Genomic DNA, 23,701 nt, shown 5'->3' on the forward strand with positions numbered 1-23,701 from the left:
GTTTGATAATATCTATCACTTTACCACTTTAGCGGTCGATAAGTACAGAATAGACCCACTGATAGTACATTTCGTTACATTATCTTTTTTTGATTATTTTTATTTACTTTTAAATTCTATAATAAAAAAAATATTATTAGAATTTTTCGGACCCGGGATTTGAATAGGAAAATCGCGACTTTGAAAGGGGACATGTTACCACTCTCCATCGCGGGTACGTAATGATGTATGCAAATGGGTGTATATTTATTATATTAATATAAATGAATACAATAAACATAATGCTACTTTTAACCAGAAGTAACATTTTCAAACCTCAAAAATATAGGTAATACTCTTCTTAATAATAAATTATACATATCAGATAATACATTTCCATATTTTTTATTAAGGTTTTGAAGAATATAAATAAATTAAGTAGGTCCTTGTGAAATAAATTAATTTTAAAATAAATATTTACGGTAAAAGATCGTTAAATTAATTTCTTAGCACTGACAAGATTATAAAAATATTTATTTTATGTTTCTAATACATATTTCTCAGTGAACCCTTCTCAAAGTAACCGAGTAAAGTTTTTAAGTCGTAAATCCTTGAAACTCTTATATGGGCGAAGCTTTATTACCTATGGTTTGAATGTTCACACTCTCGATGCATTGGTCAATATCATAAATTTACATATAATTCTCTATATTATGGAAAGTTTCAGGAACCTATGTTAACATTTTTATGACATTACAATTATATAATATTTAAGTATTGATTATATTTGTTTGGCAGTATGTGAGGTGGATGATGATAGTGAAGTATGAAGACTGGTTATTGCTGGCGGAGATGATGGATTTATTTGTAATTTGTGAGATATAGTTTACATAGATACATACAGATAATATTACACGATATAAGATAGCCCGAAACAGAGTGACAGTTACACGATTGAGATACAATGAGGAGTGAGATAGTTTAGCTTTCGACAAGACGATTTGTCCCATCGTGATTTTTTATTGAACCCATCACGATGGAAAATGCTAACACTGAGTATCTCAAGCCTCGCTGAGAAAATAATTTTTTAATATAATAAACATTAATAATTGTAGTTGAGGTGAAAAAGTACTGAATGGGTAGTAATTCAATTGTGTGAAAAATGCATGCAAGAAATGCACATAATAAACAATATTAAAATAAATAATATTACTTTGAGAATGAATCGTAAGTCATAGATTCTGCTGACACGGTTTTGTTCTCACGGAACCATTGATCACCACATGTTTATTTCGTAGCAATTATTAATGCAATACAGGTTTGAATGTGCCACTTAAACAATTTTATATTATTATGTTGTTCTATTATTATTTTTATTGTAATAATAAAAACATACTTATACCATGTGATATCTAATACTATTTACTTGTTTTACGGAAACATTAATGTCTACCAAAGAAAACACGTCACGTTGTCCATAAAGAATGACAATGCGCCTAAGCCTGAAAAGCTTATCATGGAGTATCGTGTCGCATACATAATCACGAGCTAACGTATATGATAACAGGTATCTACGGTTGTGTGGTTACACAATATTATCAATTCATCGACACAGTTCTATCAAGTATAAATCAGTTATCATTATCAGCCGAGGTTGATTCGATTCTGCATAAATATCTCATGTAGCTTTGTACATATAACTTGGTAACTCTCTTATATTATTATTACAAGTCATTATTAACCGTAGCCTATCGTCTTTATAATATAGTCAGGGTGACTATGGACTTCGATAGCCTCCTGTTTCCTTATTCCTATATCATTCTACTCTGAGCAACATTTTCTCTCAGCTAAGCGGATCACTTTTGAAACATTTAGCCGTCTCGCACATCTAAACTCGTTTTGACTGCAACATATCGAATACGTCAATATGACATAATGTTTATTCACAAAACTCACGTTATCTTATGGACCTTCGTATACTGCTCGAATGAAGCATTTTTGTTTTAAAAAAAAAAACATCTGGTGTTGCTTGCAACAAATTTTACACGATTTCGGCTGCAAGTCGCTCACCCTCAGAGTTGTGGTTATACATACGCACACGCTACAAGTCGACCATTTGGGTTATTCATATTCAAACGTCAACCTCGGCGGTCACCGTATCTCATACATATCCACGGGAAAAATGGCAGATGGGCGCAACAACATTTACTTCGTTCAATAAAATAAGAAATGTCCGTGTATATATGACTATACTAGGAGATATGCCTAATTGACGGATGAACCCAATATATTTTTGCCTACTTCTTCAATTTCTGCAGTACCAATACAATAATCGCTGTTTCGGCGTCTGATACTCTGATGACATTTTTGGCATTTGACTACGTTGACGATTTGAGGGGTTACGCGCGTTGCTGTCGCTAGGCTTCTATGTGCGCGGTCAAACATGAAACATGCTTGTGACATTCCTATAAGATTTGATTTATGATTGTGTCGTAGACGAGACAAGTTTAGATGTGCGAGACGGCTTTGAGTGACGTTTACATTCATACATATTATAGTTTACTTCATCAGCATTATCTATTGAGATGTTGATGAAAGGAGAAGGAAGAACACGCGGTGGATGACCAATAATCTATTACGATAGCAAACAACTGTGAAAATCTCAAATATGATAGTAAGTATTTGGTATTACATGTAGTTTCCAAAAAACAAAAACTTAAAAAATATGGTACGTATTGATAAAAAGTAGCAAATGTAGATAAGTAGTAAATCTATCACATGTCTTATTGTCGTCTGCTTTCTTGTCTATTGATTAAATTTGTGCTGATTTTAAGTTATGCCCATTTTATTGTTAATCTAGCATGTTTTTGTTTTCTGAAACTTAACTATGTACAATAGAGTGAATCTCTATGCTGTGTCACGTAGAAACTATTATAAAAAAACAAACAACCCTAATTGTCTACGGCAATTCTTGATAATGCGCGACTCTAAAATATTATCGAGAATTACCGAAGAGAGACACATGACGCGCTTATATAACAATAAACTCCATTTGATATATTTTGAAGAGTGACTTTCACCGACACGATTAAGATAAAATCAATTGCATAATGGATCAAAAGAGTATCATCATAGAAGAAAACGTGTGAAAGCACGGGGGGACATGCTCAGCGTAGGTCAAAATGGAGTTTTTGTTCTATTTTCAAAGCATGATCCTGGACATACCTTAAACGTTGTAGATAATCTATCTATATAATTTTGAAGCCTTATTATCCTTTATATTTATTTTAAACATTTGATGACTGCATAAAGTATTTTTATTACATAAAATAGTATTCTTTTAAACCTCTTGCTCTAATGTTTTAGAATATAGTCATATTTCTGTACACAAATGTGCAGTGGTGTTAAGATTTTTTACATTTATTAATTTTTAAACGCATTTATAAAACCATCAGTATAATATTTTATATTGACATTATTATAGTGAAATATTTATGATAAAAAAATACATTGATAATCTCTGTGATCCCATATTTGACAAGAATTGGGTATTTTATTATTCAAAAAAATGGGAAAGATAAACACATTTGAAGATAATTTTAAAGATACTCGTTATAAGCTATGTCTTTGACCATTCAAGTGTGATAAACATCCTACGAATAATGATTGCTTTATAATAAGTATTGACCTAATAATAAGGTAGTGTTTTTTTTAAATACGCCATTTCTTTTGGCATTTTCCAGTGGTTAAGCTATAACATACGGCCGTGGCCATACATTGACAAACTATAATTGAAGTAGGGAGTAAAAATACTATGTTATGTAATAAAAATACTTTATGCAGTCATCAAATGCATAAAATAAATATAAAGGATAATAAGGCTTCAAAATTATATAAATAGATTATCTACAACGTTTAAGGTATGTCCAGTATCATGCTTTGAAAATATAAAAAAGCTCCATTTTGGCCCACGCTGAGCACGTCCGCCCTTACACTAGGATCAAACTATGGGGTCTAAAAAAGTCAAATATGAGTATTTTTTTGTCGTTTATTTCTTTTATTTCTTCCACCAGCACCATATTTCGAACATACCGTAGGTATAAGAAGCTTGAAAATGACAGTATTCGAGTCTTATTTTGTGATGCTGAGGTTTTTGTTATTCTATTTGTTAGAGTTTTTTTTTACAAACACTTCAACTATTCATAATTTGTTTGTTATATTTTTTATTACAATCCTTGACTTATATAATAGGTAGGTGATAAAGTTTTTACCTACTTTATTGTATTAATTTATTATATAAGTTAAAGTTAACTGTATTCGTTGTCAGTGCGTATTTGCCCATTGGTGAGTGCACATAGTGCCTGAAGATGCCAAAAGGCGAAACGCGGGTCGCAAACAACGACTCAAATGGAATCGTACAAAACTTAAATCCATTAGAATTTAAATTCAAATTCCATCAAGTACCTTCGGTCGATAGAATTAATATTCCAAATTGTTTAGTCTACGGGTGAAGGCTTACTTGTCAATTTGATTGAGAATCGTTAAATTTTTTTCTTCGTCTTGGATTCGTTAATGTTAAAACCCAATTCAGCGCTTGATGTTTTACCCAAAGAGATTTTTGCCAGTTGCGATCATTATAGTATAATAATTATTTCCACATATCGCATTGTATTATTTCAGTTAATAATGCTATTCAGTAACGTATACACGTAACTTTAAATGATTAGGATGTGATATTTTGAATAATCAATTCTACTTCCGATTAGTTTGGAACTATGATTTATAATTCAAATTTGAAATTGGAGAAAATGACAAAATAAATGACGCTAGTATGCATTAGTTCGAGCTTACACTGCATCATATCGAGATATTTGACGCGTCACATCGTTAACATGATAAACCTTTCAGCTGCAATATTATGATACCATGAACTAACTTAATACAATACACATGAGTATCATATAGTATTGTATTATTTGACATTTTTAATCCTATTTAGATCATATGGGTCTCTAAAGAGTGATGGTTTGTTTTAACAGATTTTTGTTTTTACTCGAAACGGATGTTAGCCACTTGCTTAACCTATTAGGTTCAAACACATTTTGAAAAAAAATATATGTATTTTCCAGACCCAGGAACCTGAAACCCACCACATGCGTTATCCGCTCGACAATCGTGGGCTATATAATTTATAAAAGGGTAATCAAATTAGTACTTTTTAAAAGTTTTTTTAGTAGTATATTTTTAAAACATCATGGCAGCCATTTTTATCTGATTCCTACCAAAATCGACGTGTTTATTCAGTGTTGCTTGGCAAATCATCATGGAAAGATATACACTTGTACAGCGTATCCAAATTTTTGACATCTATAACAACAATATTTGAGCTACGTTTCAGGCAGTATCTACATGAATTTTATGGTTAAAATAATCGACCTACAGAGCTTATTATTTGTAATTTAATCAGTAAATTTGAGTCAATGATAAGAATCCAACCTTTTAATAATGTAAATGACCTGCTGAAAATATCGAAATTGTAAATAAAAGAATGGATGAAAATTCATAACAATCAATAATAATTACAAGTCGTTCTCTAGAACTTACACTTTCTTATAGCACTACATAGAATTTTCTTCATAAAGATTTACATTTTAAGGCGTATAAAATACAGTTAACACAAGAACTTAAACAGAGTGTCCATTTAGTGCGTCGAAATTTTCCTGATTGTGCTTTAGAACAACTAGACACAGACCCATTATTTCATAAAAAAATCGTCTTCAGCGATAAAGCTCATTCTTTGTAAATGACTTCGTTAATAACCACAATTTTCGCATTTGGAGTAATGAAAACCCACATGCTATTCTTGAAACACCTTTACTTCCACAAAAATTAACAGTTTGGTGAGATTTATAGTTTAAAGGTGTAATTGGACAGTATTTTTTTTTTTAATGAAAATGGCAATGCAGTTACTGTCAAAAGATAATGCTACCGAAACACGATTACTGATTTTTTTCTGGCATAATTAGATGATTTTGATCTGGACTGTATATGGTTCCAACAGAATGGTATAACATGCCATACTGCTCATATCACAATCAACTTATTGAGATATATCTCTAAAATATATATTTATAATTTGATACATCCACAGTAAAAAAAAAAAATCTAATGTGAAACAAGAATTATCATGTTATATTATAATATTTGGAATGTTTATCTTACAATGAAAATCGTTCATATTTAATTCAGTCCGATATTTTTTTTTATTACATTTACATTATTCCTATTTTGTAAAAAAAAAATATACTATTATATATATAGTACTTATAAAACGCGAAAGCGACATGTAAATTTAATAATATGATTTCATGATGAGATAGATATACAATAAAACACATGCATCTTACATTAGTAAAAACTCATGGTAAATCTTTGATTCAATGATTGTAGTAAGAGTTTAAAAATTTATTATGAATTTGTGTGATGTCGGCAATATAAAATAAAATGTGAAATCTATCCCACATTTTCTACAACGGCCATTTGCTACAATAATTAATGTGGCTCGTCAAAACCGCACTATTTTGCTATATTGCAATATGAAAATAAATTTTAGTACCTACTAAAACTCTGTTAATAAATTTCCATACTATAGTGTTACTACTATATATAGCAATATGTATGGTAAATTCTGATATAAGATGTAATTTTCAAAAACCATAATGTTTTTTTTTTTTTTTGTGATTTTACCGAGGCTTTGACTGCGACTCGCTGTCATATCGCCTCTTTTCTTCTAGAAGGGGATCCGTCGATCAGGTCCTCACTCCAAAACCATAATTTTAACTTTTATATTATTATAATAATGATAAACACCATGGTTTTGTTTTTCAACTTTAAATGATTGGTTTTTAAGTAGGCTCACATCTATTTCTTTGTCAATCATATTTTATTCTTAAATTGAAATATTATGCCCAACGTTATCAACTGTTAAACCCTTAATTACATTTAAACCAAATTCTATACTCATATTGATATACAGAACATATCGGTATTTCATTTTTTTTATTTATCGGCGACTCTTATGCGAAGAATATTGACGTTATTCAAATCTTACTAACGACAAAAGCTACCCATAAATGAAAATAAAATGATAAATTTCAAACTAGTGATACCCAGCGGCATTTAAATCTGCATCCATGTGCTCTGATTGCTAAACTATGTGTTTTGTATCCAATTATAACAAAACTAACTAGCGGTTCTTACAATTCTTATTGAATTGCTTTCTAAATTGCGTTATTGTTTTGTATAATATCGGCTTTTGTATTTTAAATCAAAATATTAATAATTTACCTAAATTACTAACCAGTGTCAGGATATCTCCAATTTTTCGTTATAACGTACTTGCACTTGTTAATAATACCATAAACTATTTCACAAGATTTAATAATATAACATTTTTTATTAAATATATAATATAATGTAAAAACACATGTGAGAAATATAACAACTAGAAAAAGATATTTATCCCAACTATTTCAATGATTTCGCTGCACTATAATACAAAAAAAATATTGAGTAGGTATATTTATATTCCTTACTTTCTTGAAATTATATTTAAAAAATGTATATGAGTATTTTTACATTCTCCAAAAATAAAAACGCACTCGTAAAATAAATTTAAAACACTTACCACTTCCAGGAACATAAATATTAAGATTTAGGCAGTCTTCGCTCTGGTTGGTGAGAAGAGGCACCATCTTCTTCAGCTGTTGATAACGACCCTTGGGCATCTTTGTGAGGGCCACTGTCCTGCAATAAAAAGAATTTTTACTCTTATTTAATTTGCCGAAACTTTTTTTATATTTTTCCGAGAAAAAATACACACGGAAACCGAGTTAAAATTTTATTTCCCGACCGACAACTCGCCGAAAAGGCGATGTTTTTTCACATTTTTTTATTATATTTTTAGATATTATATTCTTTTCTCTTCACCACCATTTTAATATTACTCTTCATAACTAACAATCAGAAAACCATTAACTCATATAATTATATTTAAAAATATACCGGCCTGGGTACCCTAACGTATAACGATGGAAAATAAAGAATTTTGGATGTCTTTAGGAGCTTAGTCAGAAATTTGGTAGGAAATATTGCGTATGTCATAGTATGGTACCCTGTTTTGTATAAGTAAGTATTGTAAACTTCATCATTTATAATTTAAAAGGCTATATTTTAATACGTGAGATGTTCGTAGTTATAGTAGATTATCAAACATTTTTTTGTCAATACGTGACATTTATCGTATTTTTAAATTACATGACATGTTAAAAAAAATATTGGGTAAACTTTACATTGGAGTTTACAATTGACTCGTAATTTTGAAGGAATTACTATATTTGCATTCTGTTTCATTATAAAATATGGCTCAAATCATTATAAAATATAGGTCCAATCAAATATTCAACTATTGATTATAAATCGTTATAAATTTGGTAGTCATTTTTTTACACAATTTGAACATCCCAGATAGCATGGTTATTGAAAATTGTTCCGAAGAATTCGATCATCGACATAATAAACAGATGGATGAAAACCATTGCGCGGAAAGTGATAAATGTAAGTTCAAATACAATTATTGTATATAAAAGAATGTTTTTTGGAATATCTCAGTAAGCTTCTGAGTTTTTTTAAAGTTTTATATTTTTCATAAAGTATATATTATTATATATTATGTTGTTTTCTTGAATTTTGTCTACATTCAATATAATAAATAAATAACAAACAATTAAAAATAATTTAATAATACTGAAGAGTTATAGATGTTTATTTTTCAAAATTAGCTGTTCCGTTTAGAACACAGCAGACTAATTCTAGAGCGCATTATCCTGACACAAACATGGCGAGATGCGGCCATGACGGCAACGCCATTATCCGATGAGGGTAAAAATGTAGACCGACTCGTAGAGGTTGGTCTACGATGGACGAGATCTACAGAAATGTAATCATTGTAAAAATATTTGTTAATCTTAACCTAAATAATTAATACAACATGTCATGATTGTTCGGGTTTGGGTCGAAATCCCGAATGCTGAAATCCCGAATGGCCGAAATCCCGAAAGCCGAAATTCCAAACGCTGAAATCCCGAATGGCCGAAATCCCGAATGGCCGGAATCCCGAAGGCCGAAATCCCGAAAAATAAAAAAAACCAGAAATAATTGCGCAATCGTAACACTTATCTTGTGAAAAATGTTTTTTGTCTCTTATAAAATTTGCGCAATTCAAGATAAGTGTTTGTAAGTAGTAATTGCGCATTTTTTTGAAGGATAACAAAAACCCATTTGTTCTACAAAAAAATGGTATTTTGTATCTCTTGTGAAAATTGCACATTTCAAGATTGCGCATTTTTTTGTAGGAGAGACAAAAACCCATTTTTCGATATTGCGCAATTATTGCTGTTTGTATTTTTTTATTTTTCGGGATTTCGGCCTTCGGGATTCCGGCCATTCGGGATTTCAGCCATTCGGGATTTCAGCATTCCGGATTTTGGCATTCGGGATTTTGGCCTTCGGGATTTCTGCTTTCGGGATTTCGGCATTCGGGATTTCGGCCTTCGGGATTTCGTCCGGCACCCGATTATTCATATATCATGCATCATTTGTCAATCATATTCAAAAATAAAATTAATTTCGAGCAAATTATTTTAGCCTAATATTTTAAATATAAATATTGAGGGCGCGAAGACGCAAATGTATTGGTTACATTGTAATGCGATAAATCTAGGACTCTCCATAAGGTTTATGATAGAACCCAAGCAGGCACTTGGCCTTTAAATCGTCCCCGAAATAAGACGGGCAGCCAATGAATACTAAGAGGGACCCAGAGATACTGAAGATGATCTACTGGATTGTTTGGGATAGAGCTTTCTGGAGAAATTTTGCGTATTCAACTATGGGCATAAACGGTCAGTATCGCCAGTTTAATTAAGTATGTCAGCTACTTTTTTTCTAACAATAATAACAGTTCATTATATTTTTAAGACCTATCCACAACTTTAAAAATATATTATAATAAATGATATACCAGCGTAATTTCTAAGTAAAACTTCAGATACATAACAGATTTTTTAAACCGAGCAGTATTTGAACACATATATTTCACTTTCCGGATGAGAGTTCTATTCATTAGTTTATCAATCAAACGACAATTAATATGATATTTTTAACCAAAATCATGTATACTGAAAACCCCTATATAGAAATAATTACCAACATAATGTTAAAAATTTCTAACTAACAGGATGTTTTGATTCTAGAAAGTATAAAATATGGGCTCAGAATAAGTCAAATTAAGATTTAAATACACAAACCACCATAATGTATCACAATGAGCAAATAAATGGTCTCAAAAACACCTGACTGTTCTAAAAAATTGATGCGAATATCCCATTAGCATCGAATTCAAAAAAAATTGGTCACGAGTCTGCCTAATTTAAACCTTTTAACTTGCTTGCACATTTCTTCTTTTTATTTTGTTTTTATTTTTTATGCTTCAAATATTTCTTCCACGGATTTTTAAATATGAATTTTGGAATTAAGTATCTTTAATGGACTCTCTACTCTATTTAAACCCATTAAACAGTACTTCAAACTTCGTAGTGTCTTAACAGGGTCAGACGAAACCTCGTTTGCCTTTTTGAATTATAGAATCTCACTTTTCCTCATAGTTCCAACATGCACAGAGATGTTTCAAAGTAGAGAAAGGACAGATTCTTCTGGCATTGTAGCCACGACAAAATCTTTGGAACGGTGTTAGTTTCATTTAAAAGTAACCATTCTACTTGCTTATTATTTTCTTTCTTACTTAGGTAAATAAATAATTAAACGTCCTATATTATAATGTTATGGTTAAACCATTTAATCATGAATGTGTGAAAAACTATTTTCTTATATGCAGGAATTAGGTAATATGATTATCACACCTATTGCACCATATCCTATCTCTCTCAGTGCTTTTTACTATGTTTTTCTTTGTGCTAAAACTATCGAACCTCACGTCAATCCGGCATGTTTATAGTAATAAAAAACAATCAACAGTGGTTTATTCAAATAATACTTTCGCATAGCATTTGATTTTAATTTTTTTTGCATTTGACATAAGATCAGTTCATATGCATGAATACTTTTTGTATATAATAGATATTTCAGTATAGGTAACTGTTCTAGTATCACTAATGGAAATGTGCATATACAAATATACAAATAATTCCCTTATTCTAAAATAAAACTTTATAAGCAGCTTTCTTCTTTTAAAAAAATATATTTATTATTTTTTATCTACATCATAATAGTAATCAACTTTCCCAAACTGGTGTATAATACTAGCGTAGCGCAAGGGTAACGAATTTACCCTACGAAACAGAACAAGTGTTCCCAAAATTGTGAGTGGTTACGTCGCAAAAGTGTTTCACTTGACGTTTGTTGGGGTTTTTTTTTACACTGCAAATGTGTTGAAACGAAATGTCGGATAGGCAAAGTAAGGTTTCCATGCGTATATTGTACATTATTACATTCTGCTTTGTCTTCTTTGCTTTGAGTGAGAATATTTAAATTCTCGTATCACAGACGAGCTCTGTACGACTCTCAAAACGAAATAGGCACTCAATTTGTGCTTTTACTAAGTGACTTTTGGATATTTTGACTAGTGAATTTATACTATATCAAGTTAGTCTTTTACGCGTATTTTTATTACAAAATATAACATAATCTAAGTTTTAGTATTATTTTCAATTCTGTCACCCTTTAATTTAAAAAACCGTATCGTAAATTAAATAGTTATTACTGTCGGGAAATATATTTCTGAAAAACGTCATACATAATAAAATCGTAAAAGTTATTTGTTCAGATATAATATGTATTCTAATTTTGAAATAAATTATTTTATTAGGTCATTTGATACAAGAATATTTAAATAAATGAATGTAATACTATCATTAGGGGCGTCATGTTGATAGAAAGTATCGGTACAAAAATTTTAATAATGAAAAAATATTTTTCACTATCCACTCACTACTCCCAAAGAAATCAACTGGTAGGTACATTGTTAGCGTCACGTATGAAATGTTAGCGAAGAGTGGAGGTAGGCTGTTAAGATGAGCCATAAATAGTGTATACTAACCTTTGTTAGTCATACGTATTGGTTTTTATTGAACTAAGACTACAATTTACAGATGGTTTTGGTTAATTTTTAAAAATCACTTAAACCCTGCCTAAACCAAATCATAATAGTTATGGTAAATTTTGGGCGATACGGCAAAATGGTGCACACTTTTTCATTCATACTTATATGTTGTCGTTTGATTAAGAATACATATTACACGTACTGTTGGTTCATTTTTTTTTTTAATTCATTAATCCCTACCTAACCAAACTATAATAGATAAAAAATATATTATATGTATATAATATGAATTTGTACATAATTTGAAAACACTTCTAAGAAAAAATAGAACTAGGTAGGTACTTACTATAAAAAATATTTTTTGAAAAAAAATTACGATACCCAGCAGGATTTCAACCCGTACCCTCTGGGATTCGCGCTCATATACCTGACCACTAAGCTATACGTGTCCTGTCTAATTGCGATAAAGTTAACTAGTGTTTTTACAATACTTTCTGAAGTGCTTTCTATTATAGTAGAACTATAACAAACTATAAATGTGTTCATAATTAGATATTTGACTAATTAAACTGTACTTCAAACGTTAAAGAATTGTTATCGAGTTTCGCAATATCAATATTATTTTCTCTATTAAAATAGGTAGGTAGCTCAATCTTTCACACTCTGGAAATTCAAATATCGGACGGTAATACAAAATAACATGATATAATATATTAATTCAGTAAATAATGTGTTTATTTGATATTTTGTAGATAATAACGCACATAACATAACATCACGTTCACCATAAATAGTCATTATGTACATCAACAATTTATTTATTTTCATTTCTAACGTGCATTTACATCAATATTAAATACTTTATGGATAACATCATTTAAGTGATTGTTGAAATCATCGCTCATATTTAATAATACCGAAAATATAAATCACAACTTCAAAATTCCCTATACTTGGGATACCCACAGTTTTTTTATCAAATAAAATTATATTATATTGCCCTCGTTATCCCAGTTTTTGCATGCATAAATGTCGACCCTTTTGTCAGAATATCAAAGTGTACGCTTGATTGAAACTTCCAAAAGCTCACCGGACGAGACCTTTCTTCAACTCCGGATATTTTCAGTCGAAACGGGAAATTATAATACTTTGCGAGGAAGTTTGAAGAAAATTTTAAAAGTGGCCAGTATTTTGTGATTGAAGTAAATTTACATCGCATTTACTTCAAGGAAATGTGATTATTAATTTAATATATCCATGGGATTTTTTTAAGCCAGAGGGCAAGTTTCAACTTTGAACCGGCCTTTTTATACAGTAGGTTTATATTCTTTATGTAAACATGTTGACTCTTTACCGAGATACCCCATAAAAATTCTAGTTATTAAAATGAAGCTGAAAATCATTTTAATATTAATACTATCGACCGAAGGTACTTGATGTAATTTGAATTTAAATCCATTAGAAAAATCGTTTTATAAGTGAGATTATTGATTTCAAACCCCGTTAAATCCATGAATATTTATTTAAAATTAAATACAAAAATCACCATGCATATTTATGACTGTATTCATTATATTTTAAAATAATTTTAAAAAATCAAACAAGTAAAGCTATTCAGAAGGTTGGCAGAAAATATGTTTTATAAAATGTAGTAATATAACTGACTTAGCAATCAACGTTTGGTTATAATACTACATTCATACCAATGATCTGGATTTGATAGTAAGTTAATAAAATCAACAGCATAAAATATACACGGAAAAGTTTATAACCAAACTTTTTTCTAATTTACTTAGGTACATAATATTGTAAATAACATATTGAATTTTACTAAATATCTCCCAAATACGTCCCATGTTAGCGCAGTTGCTAGAACGCCTATTTCTGATAGTCTACACGGATTTAATCATACATATAAATAAAGTTAACATACACCATGTGATCGAAACACGTATATTTTTCTAATTAAAATAAATATCATTGAAGTACTTTGCCTACTTTTATGATTAATTAATATATATTAGAGTTTATTTCCTTTGATATAAAACGTTATTTTTTAATATTAAACATTACGTAAATGGTTAAAATATAATCTCATTATTTCATTTTAAGTACCTACGACATACCTATTATATAATCTTAGAATATTATAATTACCACATCATTATTGAACTTTTTTTTGCATTCTGCCATGCCAATTATTCATATCATTAAATCCCATTCCATTCATATTACGATTTCATAATATGTATAACTGTTAGCTTTGACGTTTTATGTTTTTCAAATTTATTGTCTTTGTTATTTGTTTTTGTTTTCGTTTTACCAAACGTTTTGTTTTTCATTGTTGTAACATTTAATATTTATACATATGATATAGTCTGCAATTGATAAATTATTTACATAATTAATCAACTATCAAAACATCTTGATACAAATAATATGATATTCAATTAAGGTTTACTCATAGGTAGACATTATGAGTACATATATTATTAATATAAATCCATTCATGAAATTATCACGGATATTTTATTATGGCGCATGTGGTTATTATCAGTAATATAATAACATTAATAACAAAACAATTCCATACAACAATGTTTACCTCTTCACATAGCGAACGAAAATTTTAATCCTATTTTGGAATAGTAAATTTCTTCATGTGAAAATTCTCAAAAATATCGTAAACATAAAATTAAATTTACTTTTATATTTCGTGTTGAGTATTTGAATGAATAAATTATTTTATTTTATTCATGAGTACCTACGAAAAAATAATTAATTCAAATAATATTTTTATATTAAATTTCTAATGCTTTGACTTTTACACTACCCTACTTATATCAAAGTAGATTTTGATTAAAACTATTGAAGTATGCGATGTGAGGTTGCTACGCTATATTCATGAGCTTTATAATGTTCTGTGATATAAGCTTGTCTGTGTCAATTTATCAAAATCTAACGTCTGCGATGGGCTGGTTATGTGACACAAATTTGAATTATCAAGCAACGGCCAACTACCACAAGTTTGTGGAGCAGAAAAAAAAGACTAACTAGCGGTTGGAGTAATCAAATAAAGAAGGAGAGAGGAGGATAGAGCAGAGCTGATTAGATAGTCAAGGTCCACTCTAGGTAACCAATTAAAAACCAGTAGATAAACAAATGATTTATTTTAATTCATATTCAAATAAAGAGCCAGGGTTTTAAACTACCACTGAATGACAAATTCTTTAAACGTCACTCGCGTAATATTATGTGGAATGCTTATACGGTGAGAGTGTAAATATTGTAGGTAATTTTGACATGGCTGATTTCTAGGCATATATCTTCTCTTTCAAACGACGTATTATTCACTTCTCTAATCGAAATAGACAATAAGCACTATGAATAAACGAAATTATCGCGAAACTTTGATACCACGTGCACCTAGGTATATAATATACGTCCCGAAATTTAAGACGTTTTATGTCATCATCATCAATAGCTGGGGTATATCCACTGATGGATGAAGGCCTCTCTTAGCTTCCTCCACTATGTTCTTCAATGCACGTAAAACCACCGAACTTTATAAGTTCGTATATCCAGCTGATGTTAAGGCGTCCCTTTTATCGTTTACTGTCCCTTGGGTACCACTGTATGGCAGCATTTTTCCAGCTGTTATCCATTCACCGATCAATATGTTTAGCGCAATATTGTTGTTTCAGCTTAGCGACCTTTATCATATTGCATAGTTCTGTCTGCTTCCTTATCATTTTTTTTTCTTTGATTGTCTTTTCACGTTATGTCAAACATGCACGTTGCACTACTCTTTTAAATTAAAACTGTACGATGTATATACAAATGTGGGTATTGGTATCACATATTAGTTAAATGATTAAGAAAAAATGGGAATTCATTTTTTTTAAATAATAACGTACTGTACGATAATTAAATATGTAATAAAAAAGTTTGAAAAAATATCGTATCATTAAATAAAGATACCATTTCGACAAGATACAGAAATAAACAAGTTCATTTGACAGAAAATTATTTAGTCCTTTCCACGAAGTAACTTGATGTTTTTGAACCAAGCTCCTCCTTTTTCCTCTAAAAACTTTCTCTTTAAAAATTTCTTTACCGAAATATCGAGCTGTTTTCCTTTTAATGTTCAGAGTCGAGCGCTCCGCTGGAAGACACAGAAACACATTCCCAGAGACATATAAAACATTTTCAACTCGTGGAAGGAGAAAGAGCTGGTTTGGCCTAAGGCGGGAAACCCCCCAAACAAAGAATACTGAGAGAAAACTTTCCACAAACGACTTTTGATACTGTTCAAGATTGAGTTCGGCTTGTTCCCAGCTTAAGCGGCGGGTAACATTGTGGGGCGAGCGGTTCGCGTAACGGTGACTTAAATTCGATTTAACTGGTAAAATACCCATCTAATATCCAGTCTTCTATTTGAGAGATAAAACAATATTGCCCTCGCGATTTCTTGCTCGAATTGTTTTCCGTGTTTATTGGAAACGTCGATCTGGTATTTTTCTCTGTAAGTATCTGCTACACACATACTATGCTTTGATTCTTTTTTTTCTTGTTTTATCGTTCTTTGCGTGATAATAAATTCTACTAGATTCGCATTCGAAGTGTTCTTTTACGTGATATTTATTTGACAGCCATGCAAAAGTTTTGCTTGGAAATCTTTTTACAACAAATTATCTCAACCGAACATGCTTAAATTTACCTTCACTGTGAAATGTTGTATGCAAACTCTTAAACTAGCCAATATTTTTAGTATAACATAAAAAATGTAACGAAAAATCGTGAATATTTTCCAACCAAATAATTTCTTATCATAAAACTCGGATCAAACTTTTGCGACCTTTAAAAAATTACAATACTTGATGACATATTATTTGAAACATTTTTATTATGGTGAAATTTGTATAATTTAATGAACATGCGTAAACGCAGTCCAAATATAGGGACAATTTGATTATCGTTACGTTTTATATTTCCGACTTTACTAACATTTAGCCTGCTGTACCGTTTTTTCTTACTCAGCGCCGCTATGACTTTGACTTATGGATTATTTGCACGGTCTTAGTACTAATCATTAATACTCGCCAGTCTCACCATCCGCTAATCTAATAATTTTAACTTGTTAAAGTTAATAAGTAAGAGTGTATTAGAAAACACAAAAAAAATACGCATACTCCTATTCGTATCCTTATCTATCGCTAACTTGGACAAAACTTTTGTGGTTTACACGTTGTGATAAGTGGGAGTGTGTGGTGATGGAGGTATGTACTTACGTTTAATAAATTAGATGTGTTTCTATTCACTCTCACATGATTTTTGCTAATGCTTATTATTATTCGGCCTGTTTACATGCTTTTGTATTAGTGCAAATAGCGAGTACTAATGATTACTAACTAAGCCCATAAACAAGCTAAACAAGCATTTATGTTCTGTTAAAACTCTGGAGCTTTACGCTAATGTGGTATGTTTCCATAAACATAATATTTCGAAGTTGGCATATTGGCACAATCACGCCATATCGGTAAGGATTATATGCGCCATCTTTATATCAATATCAACATCATTAATATATTCATCACCATATTCAACATCTGTTATTCATTTACATATTCTAAATAATTATAGTTTGGTATAGGTATGATATATTAATTGACGCGATCTATCATCTCAGATTCTTTAATATTTTATGTATTATAATAAAAAATTTGGTTCCAGTAGAAGTGAGACATATGTAGTATCTACAAGCCGTACATCCATCTATATTTCCATCCATCCATTAATATTTAATAAATTACTATCAAAATGGTTATGTATTAAATATTAATAAAACAATATAATCAATATGTAAAAAATGCAAGTTTTACGGCTTACGTTTCTGGTGTGTTACAAAAATGTATATATGTATATTGATGAATGAAAAAATGTTTAATTTACAAACTATGAGCAAGTGACAGTACGTCAAACCTAAATTTTTATCAGATCCCCACATCATATAGGAATAAAGGAATAGTTTACGGTCATTTCTTTCGGATAATAAAACTCACGGCGAACTGTGCTACGGTGAAATTTAATACGTATAATTTACATGTAACTGGTATACTGCCCCCATAAGCAAAAACACAGCTAATGGGAAAAACTGAAAAATTAAAGTAAGTATGAGGTGACATACTAGATAAAATTCTGAACATAATTGCATAACAAAATAAACTGCAAATCATTTATTTTAATATAGAAATCATCATAATGTGTTCATTACTTTTGCAAAAATGTTAAGCTTTTCGATGCAACAAAACAGTAAATAATGATTCATAAGCAAAAACACAGCACATCTATCGATTTGCTGTGTTTTTTGCTTAAAAACGCTGGCCTACTGTTTTCTTGTTTATGATTCTAGAATTTTTACATAAACGTAATACCGCATGTAGCTGGTAATAATGAGATAACCTCAAATTAATCATTCACTAACTTCATATCGCCCTACATTTGTAATGATATTTTAAGACTCAAAGGTGATTAAGTTCGAAATCGGACTAAGAATCGTGAAAAAAAGATTCTCAACCTTTTTTTGGAGAGTATGCAATTGGATAAACTTGATCAAAATGCTGCAAAATCCAATGAAATTATAATGGCAAATAAAATGATAATGAGTTAATTACTTTTTAATTACCACATTTAAATATAATGTTAATTATATCTAATGGCCAACTACTGAAAACGCTCCAGCCCGTTGTTAGCACTAAATGAGATTTATTAATTTTAATCTTAATCTATCATAAAACACATTTCTAACTATCTAGTCTTATTAAATTAATAATATTTATACACTTATGTCTCTGAACATTTGATATTTAAAAATAATGCAAAAGGAAATTCCTCAATATTCCTTTTTTCCAATGCGAGCCGCATGGCTGCTTCTAAGTTTAAATCTGTCAACTGGCTTCGATATTTGTTTTTTATGAAGTGCATTTCACTGAATAATCTTTCACAGTATACAGTAGTAGGGAAAATTGACAATGTTAACTCATTTAGTGCTGACACTGCGACAGGCGCGTTTGGCGCGACTGGCCGTTAGATATAATTAACATGATATTTAAATGTGGTAATTAAATATTAATTAACAGGTCAGCAGTTTATGGATCATTTTTGAGCGTGGAAAGAAATTTAAGACAAGTCATGTGTAATCAACCAATTTCATAATTTTAAAAATACATTTTTGAAATATTATCATGTGTGGCCGTGGTGGCCGCATGCAGCCACCACGGCCACACATGTAAACCACTGGTGTAGACCCTACACAATATGAGGTTTTTGACTAAAACTTCTCTCCTTAATATACCAAAACCTCAAGTGTACGTTGCACCATGTGGAGTAACAAAAGAAAATAAGAAATGCATAATTCAAAAATAAGGAAGAGTATTGCCTACAAATAGGATGACGTTTTGGGAGTCTTCCCACCAAAACTGACGAATTTTTGTATATTTAAAAATATATATTGTCATTCCAATATAATTTAATAAATAAAATACCATTACATTAAAAAATAAGTATTTAATTTTTCAAAAATATCCATTACAATTTAAATTATAAGCAAAAAAACATATTTACTGTTTTTTTCCTTATGAAACTAACATTATTCCATTCAAAATCATAAATAAAAAGACAATAGTGAAGTTTTATAATCAATATTTTTGTAATTTTGACATTTTTATGTAATCAAAATATCAATTTTTAAATAATCTATTATAAACCGAAACATTTATTAAAATTGATTAACTTTTAATGAAGCAGCAATGAAAAACATGATAACCTCTCTTTTCTCAAAATTGACTTTTTCCCATTAGCTGTGTTTTTGCTTATGGGGGCAGTATAGGTATTTACTTTTTTGAAATTATACTTCTTTATACGCGTTTGGGAAATCAGATCAAAGTGTATTTTTGGCGTGTGATATGTAACACACAATTTATTTTATCACACGAAAAAAACGCACTCGATTGGATTCGAACCACCGATTGCTCGGTTATCAGCCAAACGCACTACCTTTACGCCACAGTATGATACTGCAATCGTGACGATTATACAGTATAATATTATAGTTTAGAGTTGTTCCGTTGCCTAGGCAGTGAATTTATTATTGTCAGCCATTTGCAATTCCTTACGTAAACAAACGATTAAACGTCAGAGACAGTTGGTACTTTAAAAATAAAAACAACGAGAAACCATTACATAATTTAGTAATATAAGTTAAAGTATATAGAAATAAATCAACGGCATTCCAATAAGCGTCCTTTTTTTTGAGTGTGTAATTTAACAAGATAAATAAGAGGTAGTCAAAGAATCTAGTTTATCACAAGTTTTGTTTTTGTTTTGTTACGCTAAAGAAGTATAACTTCTAACGCGCGTACATAAGTACACACACCGATTTTTTTTAAATAAGTACTCATTTTATTTATCTTTGGTATTTTAGTAGTATGTTTGTACTTGAAATGCAAATAGGGTTCGCACAAAATTATACAATATGTAAAACATCTTAATTCAAAAAAAAACTTTCCAGTAAGTGTAAGTTAACACGCATTTGCATTTACAGCCGTATTAAAATGGTAATCATTTACATCACCGAAGCAATTATCGGGCTCCATCCCGGAATAAGTATTCTTTGCCTTTCCATTGATAGTAAAGGACTATCTGAAAACGTATTAAGTTTTTCATTTCCCGAGACGGTTTATTAATGAGGCATCTGTACATGCTACGAATAATGATCAAATGGTAATTACTGAACACCATTTTTTTCTTTACTTTTGTATAACTAATTAAATAAATCTCAATCTAATTTATTGAGATAATTTATGCAAAACCAGCAATCGGAATAATACAGAAATACACCATGAAAAAAAATGATATTATAAACATCGGCCCCTCTAGCCATACCTCACCACTCCACTGTTACTATATGAACACTTTACAATTACTCGTAATGAGTTGTTGCAAGTATAAGTTTCATTAATTTAACTTCGGAATCTTTTGAAAAATCAAAATGAACTTTAGTTTAGTAAATTGGTCTAAAAACTTTCCAAATTTCATCAATATCTGTCCAATAGTTTTTCTCTTATAACATACAAAATGATTTCAAAAATAAAATTTGTTAAATCATGAGGATATATTTTCATATTATGGTATCCCTAGATGAGAGAAACAGGAATAAATCTATACTATTTTCCCCATGCCCGGGGCCCCTGTTTTGTCGACTTGCCTCTTAGCATAAATGGGTTCAAACTGATATTAAGTGATACAATTCGTAATAAAAATGATTGCCTCATATCTAGAAGCAATTCATATATCAGCGATAAACGTGATGTTCAGGAGGATGTTTCAGATATAGCGGTACAATATCACAAATTTTGGCAACACAAAATACAGCTACGGCTTCCAGATATCTTTTGGAACGTCATGAAACTGAAGTGTGCTTTAAGAGCTTGGTAAAACCTTATGATTTTTAATCAGACAGGTTGCAGTCAAAGCCTTTGTAAAATTATATACATATGCCTAAATTAGAAAAGGGGCGAGTCTGGATACTTAGTAAATATCATATTGAAACAAGAAAAAAGTTATAAAAAAGTCAATTTATTTTTAGTTCTCTTGAAAAGGAGTGGGGTGGGTATCGACTTATTTCCATTTTTTTTCACACAGAATTATTCTCAAGATTGCATTTATTATGAAATTGAATTATGTTTAACAATAATATAAAATGTTATAAATTTTGACTTCTATCTTGATGAAATAGGTAAGTATGTCGGTTAAATATCTATCCACTGTATAACTAAATTTGTGAAATTTTGTAATATGAATATTATAACACTATTGTAATATAGATTTTATTATACCAAGAATTTGATTTAATTTAAGACACGTTATTAATTCAAAAACACAAAATTTCAATGACATAAATATAATCTCTTCTATTTTTACCATAAAAATTATATTTTACAATCTAGAAATATATATATTTCTCTCCTTTTCTATAAAAATAACTTATTTATGGATTGATTTGAATGTATGAATATTCTTTAAATAATAAATAAACCATGTCATTTAAAAAAAAATAGTCAAAAATTTTATAATAAAAGAAATAAGTAAAAATATAAATATTATATTATATAGGAATATTATATAATTAAGAAATTAAGAAGGTTCGATAAGTTAGAGAGATTTTGTTATTCTTACTTGTTGGATACATCAGGATACCGTTGCGGGCAAACCGGTCCAAACGAATCAGCCAGTCTTGTTCCTCGCCAGGGTGGTGGGGCCCTAGGGGGCTGAAGGCGCTCCGCCACCCCGTAGGGCACCCCGAGAAACGCCTCCACCGGCTCCAGGTGTCGGGAGTGGGGCTCCAGGATTATGCCACGGATAGCACCTGAAAGACATTGCCCATTAATCACACGGTTCGTAGTAGCATTAAGACGTAATGTAATGCATTACAGCATGATCTGCATAAGTCTTAGTCAATTATCATGAATTATCTTTTAGCATATATGTACGCACTTATATCGTTTGGGAATACAATATGTAATTTAAATATTGATGAGATCCGATGACTAATGTTTGTTTTTTGTACGATTCTATATTATATATTAAATAAATATGAAAAAACGTCTAGTGTTATTGAATTTTGTTACCCATCTTCATCATACTTTTCTAAAATATCAAATGAATTATGGATACATTTTTTCTGTTCCATTTAATATATTATAACAACAAAATGTTATATATAAAAGTCTAATGAATTCATAATGTATAATATGTTATTCTATACATTTCACTCGTTTTAAATATCTTTTAAGGGTTTGTATTGAAGATAAACAATATAATATTTATTGCGCAGAATAATAATTTACCAAGAATAAGAAAACTCAATATTATTTATATTGTATTTTATCAAAATATTTTATCATTTATTTTCGAAATCTCAGAAATTAATTCTATACCATATGTATTATGTATTATTTAATATAGTGGTTGCTAACCAATGGTGCGTATGCTACATGTAACATATAAGATAAGTCATGTCTTACGCGAAATATCTGTGTAAGTATACGAAATCAATTTTATTAATTAACATTCTTATTAATCTTTTAATATTATTTCACATCCAATGTTATTGTTAGACACTAAAAACCATTTAGTGATGGCAAATAAATATAAAATAAGTAAATACAGATAAAAATAGCGTGCTCTATTTGTATTGAAATATTAAAATTTTATTTCTGCTGAAAAAAATATTTATATATTATACCATAATTAATTCACACCAAAACAATGAACCCGATTTAAGCACACTATGAATTATTAATTGTGATGTTTTTTTTTTATTATACTCATAGAACAGGTGTTATGAAGAAAATATCGCATTTTAAATATTTTTGTTCACCAGTGTTTTACATGGTAACGACTTTTTCTTTTATATAAACAAACATACGTGTGTTACGTGTGTGCCTAAAGTTAATTTATCAATTATTCTAACTGACTGTATGG

The 23,701-nt window shown here is 30.0% G+C and overlaps 1 protein-coding gene across 1 annotated transcript in view; it reads right to left on the reverse strand.

The window, feature by feature from the left end:
- The window catches only part of LOC147066059 (neuroligin-1-like), a 124,522-nt gene that overhangs the window by 76,056 nt on the left and 24,765 nt on the right, over positions 1-23,701 (reverse strand). Inside the window, exons 2-3 of the mRNA XM_085955716.1 lie at positions 22,394-22,583; positions 7,667-7,785 (exon numbers count right to left, since the gene is read on the reverse strand). Coding sequence (XP_085811842.1) covers positions 7,667-7,785; positions 22,394-22,583 — 309 coding nt within the window. The remainder of the gene's footprint in view (positions 1-7,666; positions 7,786-22,393; positions 22,584-23,701) is intronic.

This window comes from Rhyacophila brunnea, unplaced genomic scaffold (assembly GCF_057557595.1).
Source record: "Rhyacophila brunnea isolate RB1 unplaced genomic scaffold, BYU_Rbru_1.0 scaffold_5, whole genome shotgun sequence".
Taxonomy (NCBI): domain Eukaryota; kingdom Metazoa; phylum Arthropoda; class Insecta; order Trichoptera; family Rhyacophilidae; genus Rhyacophila; species Rhyacophila brunnea.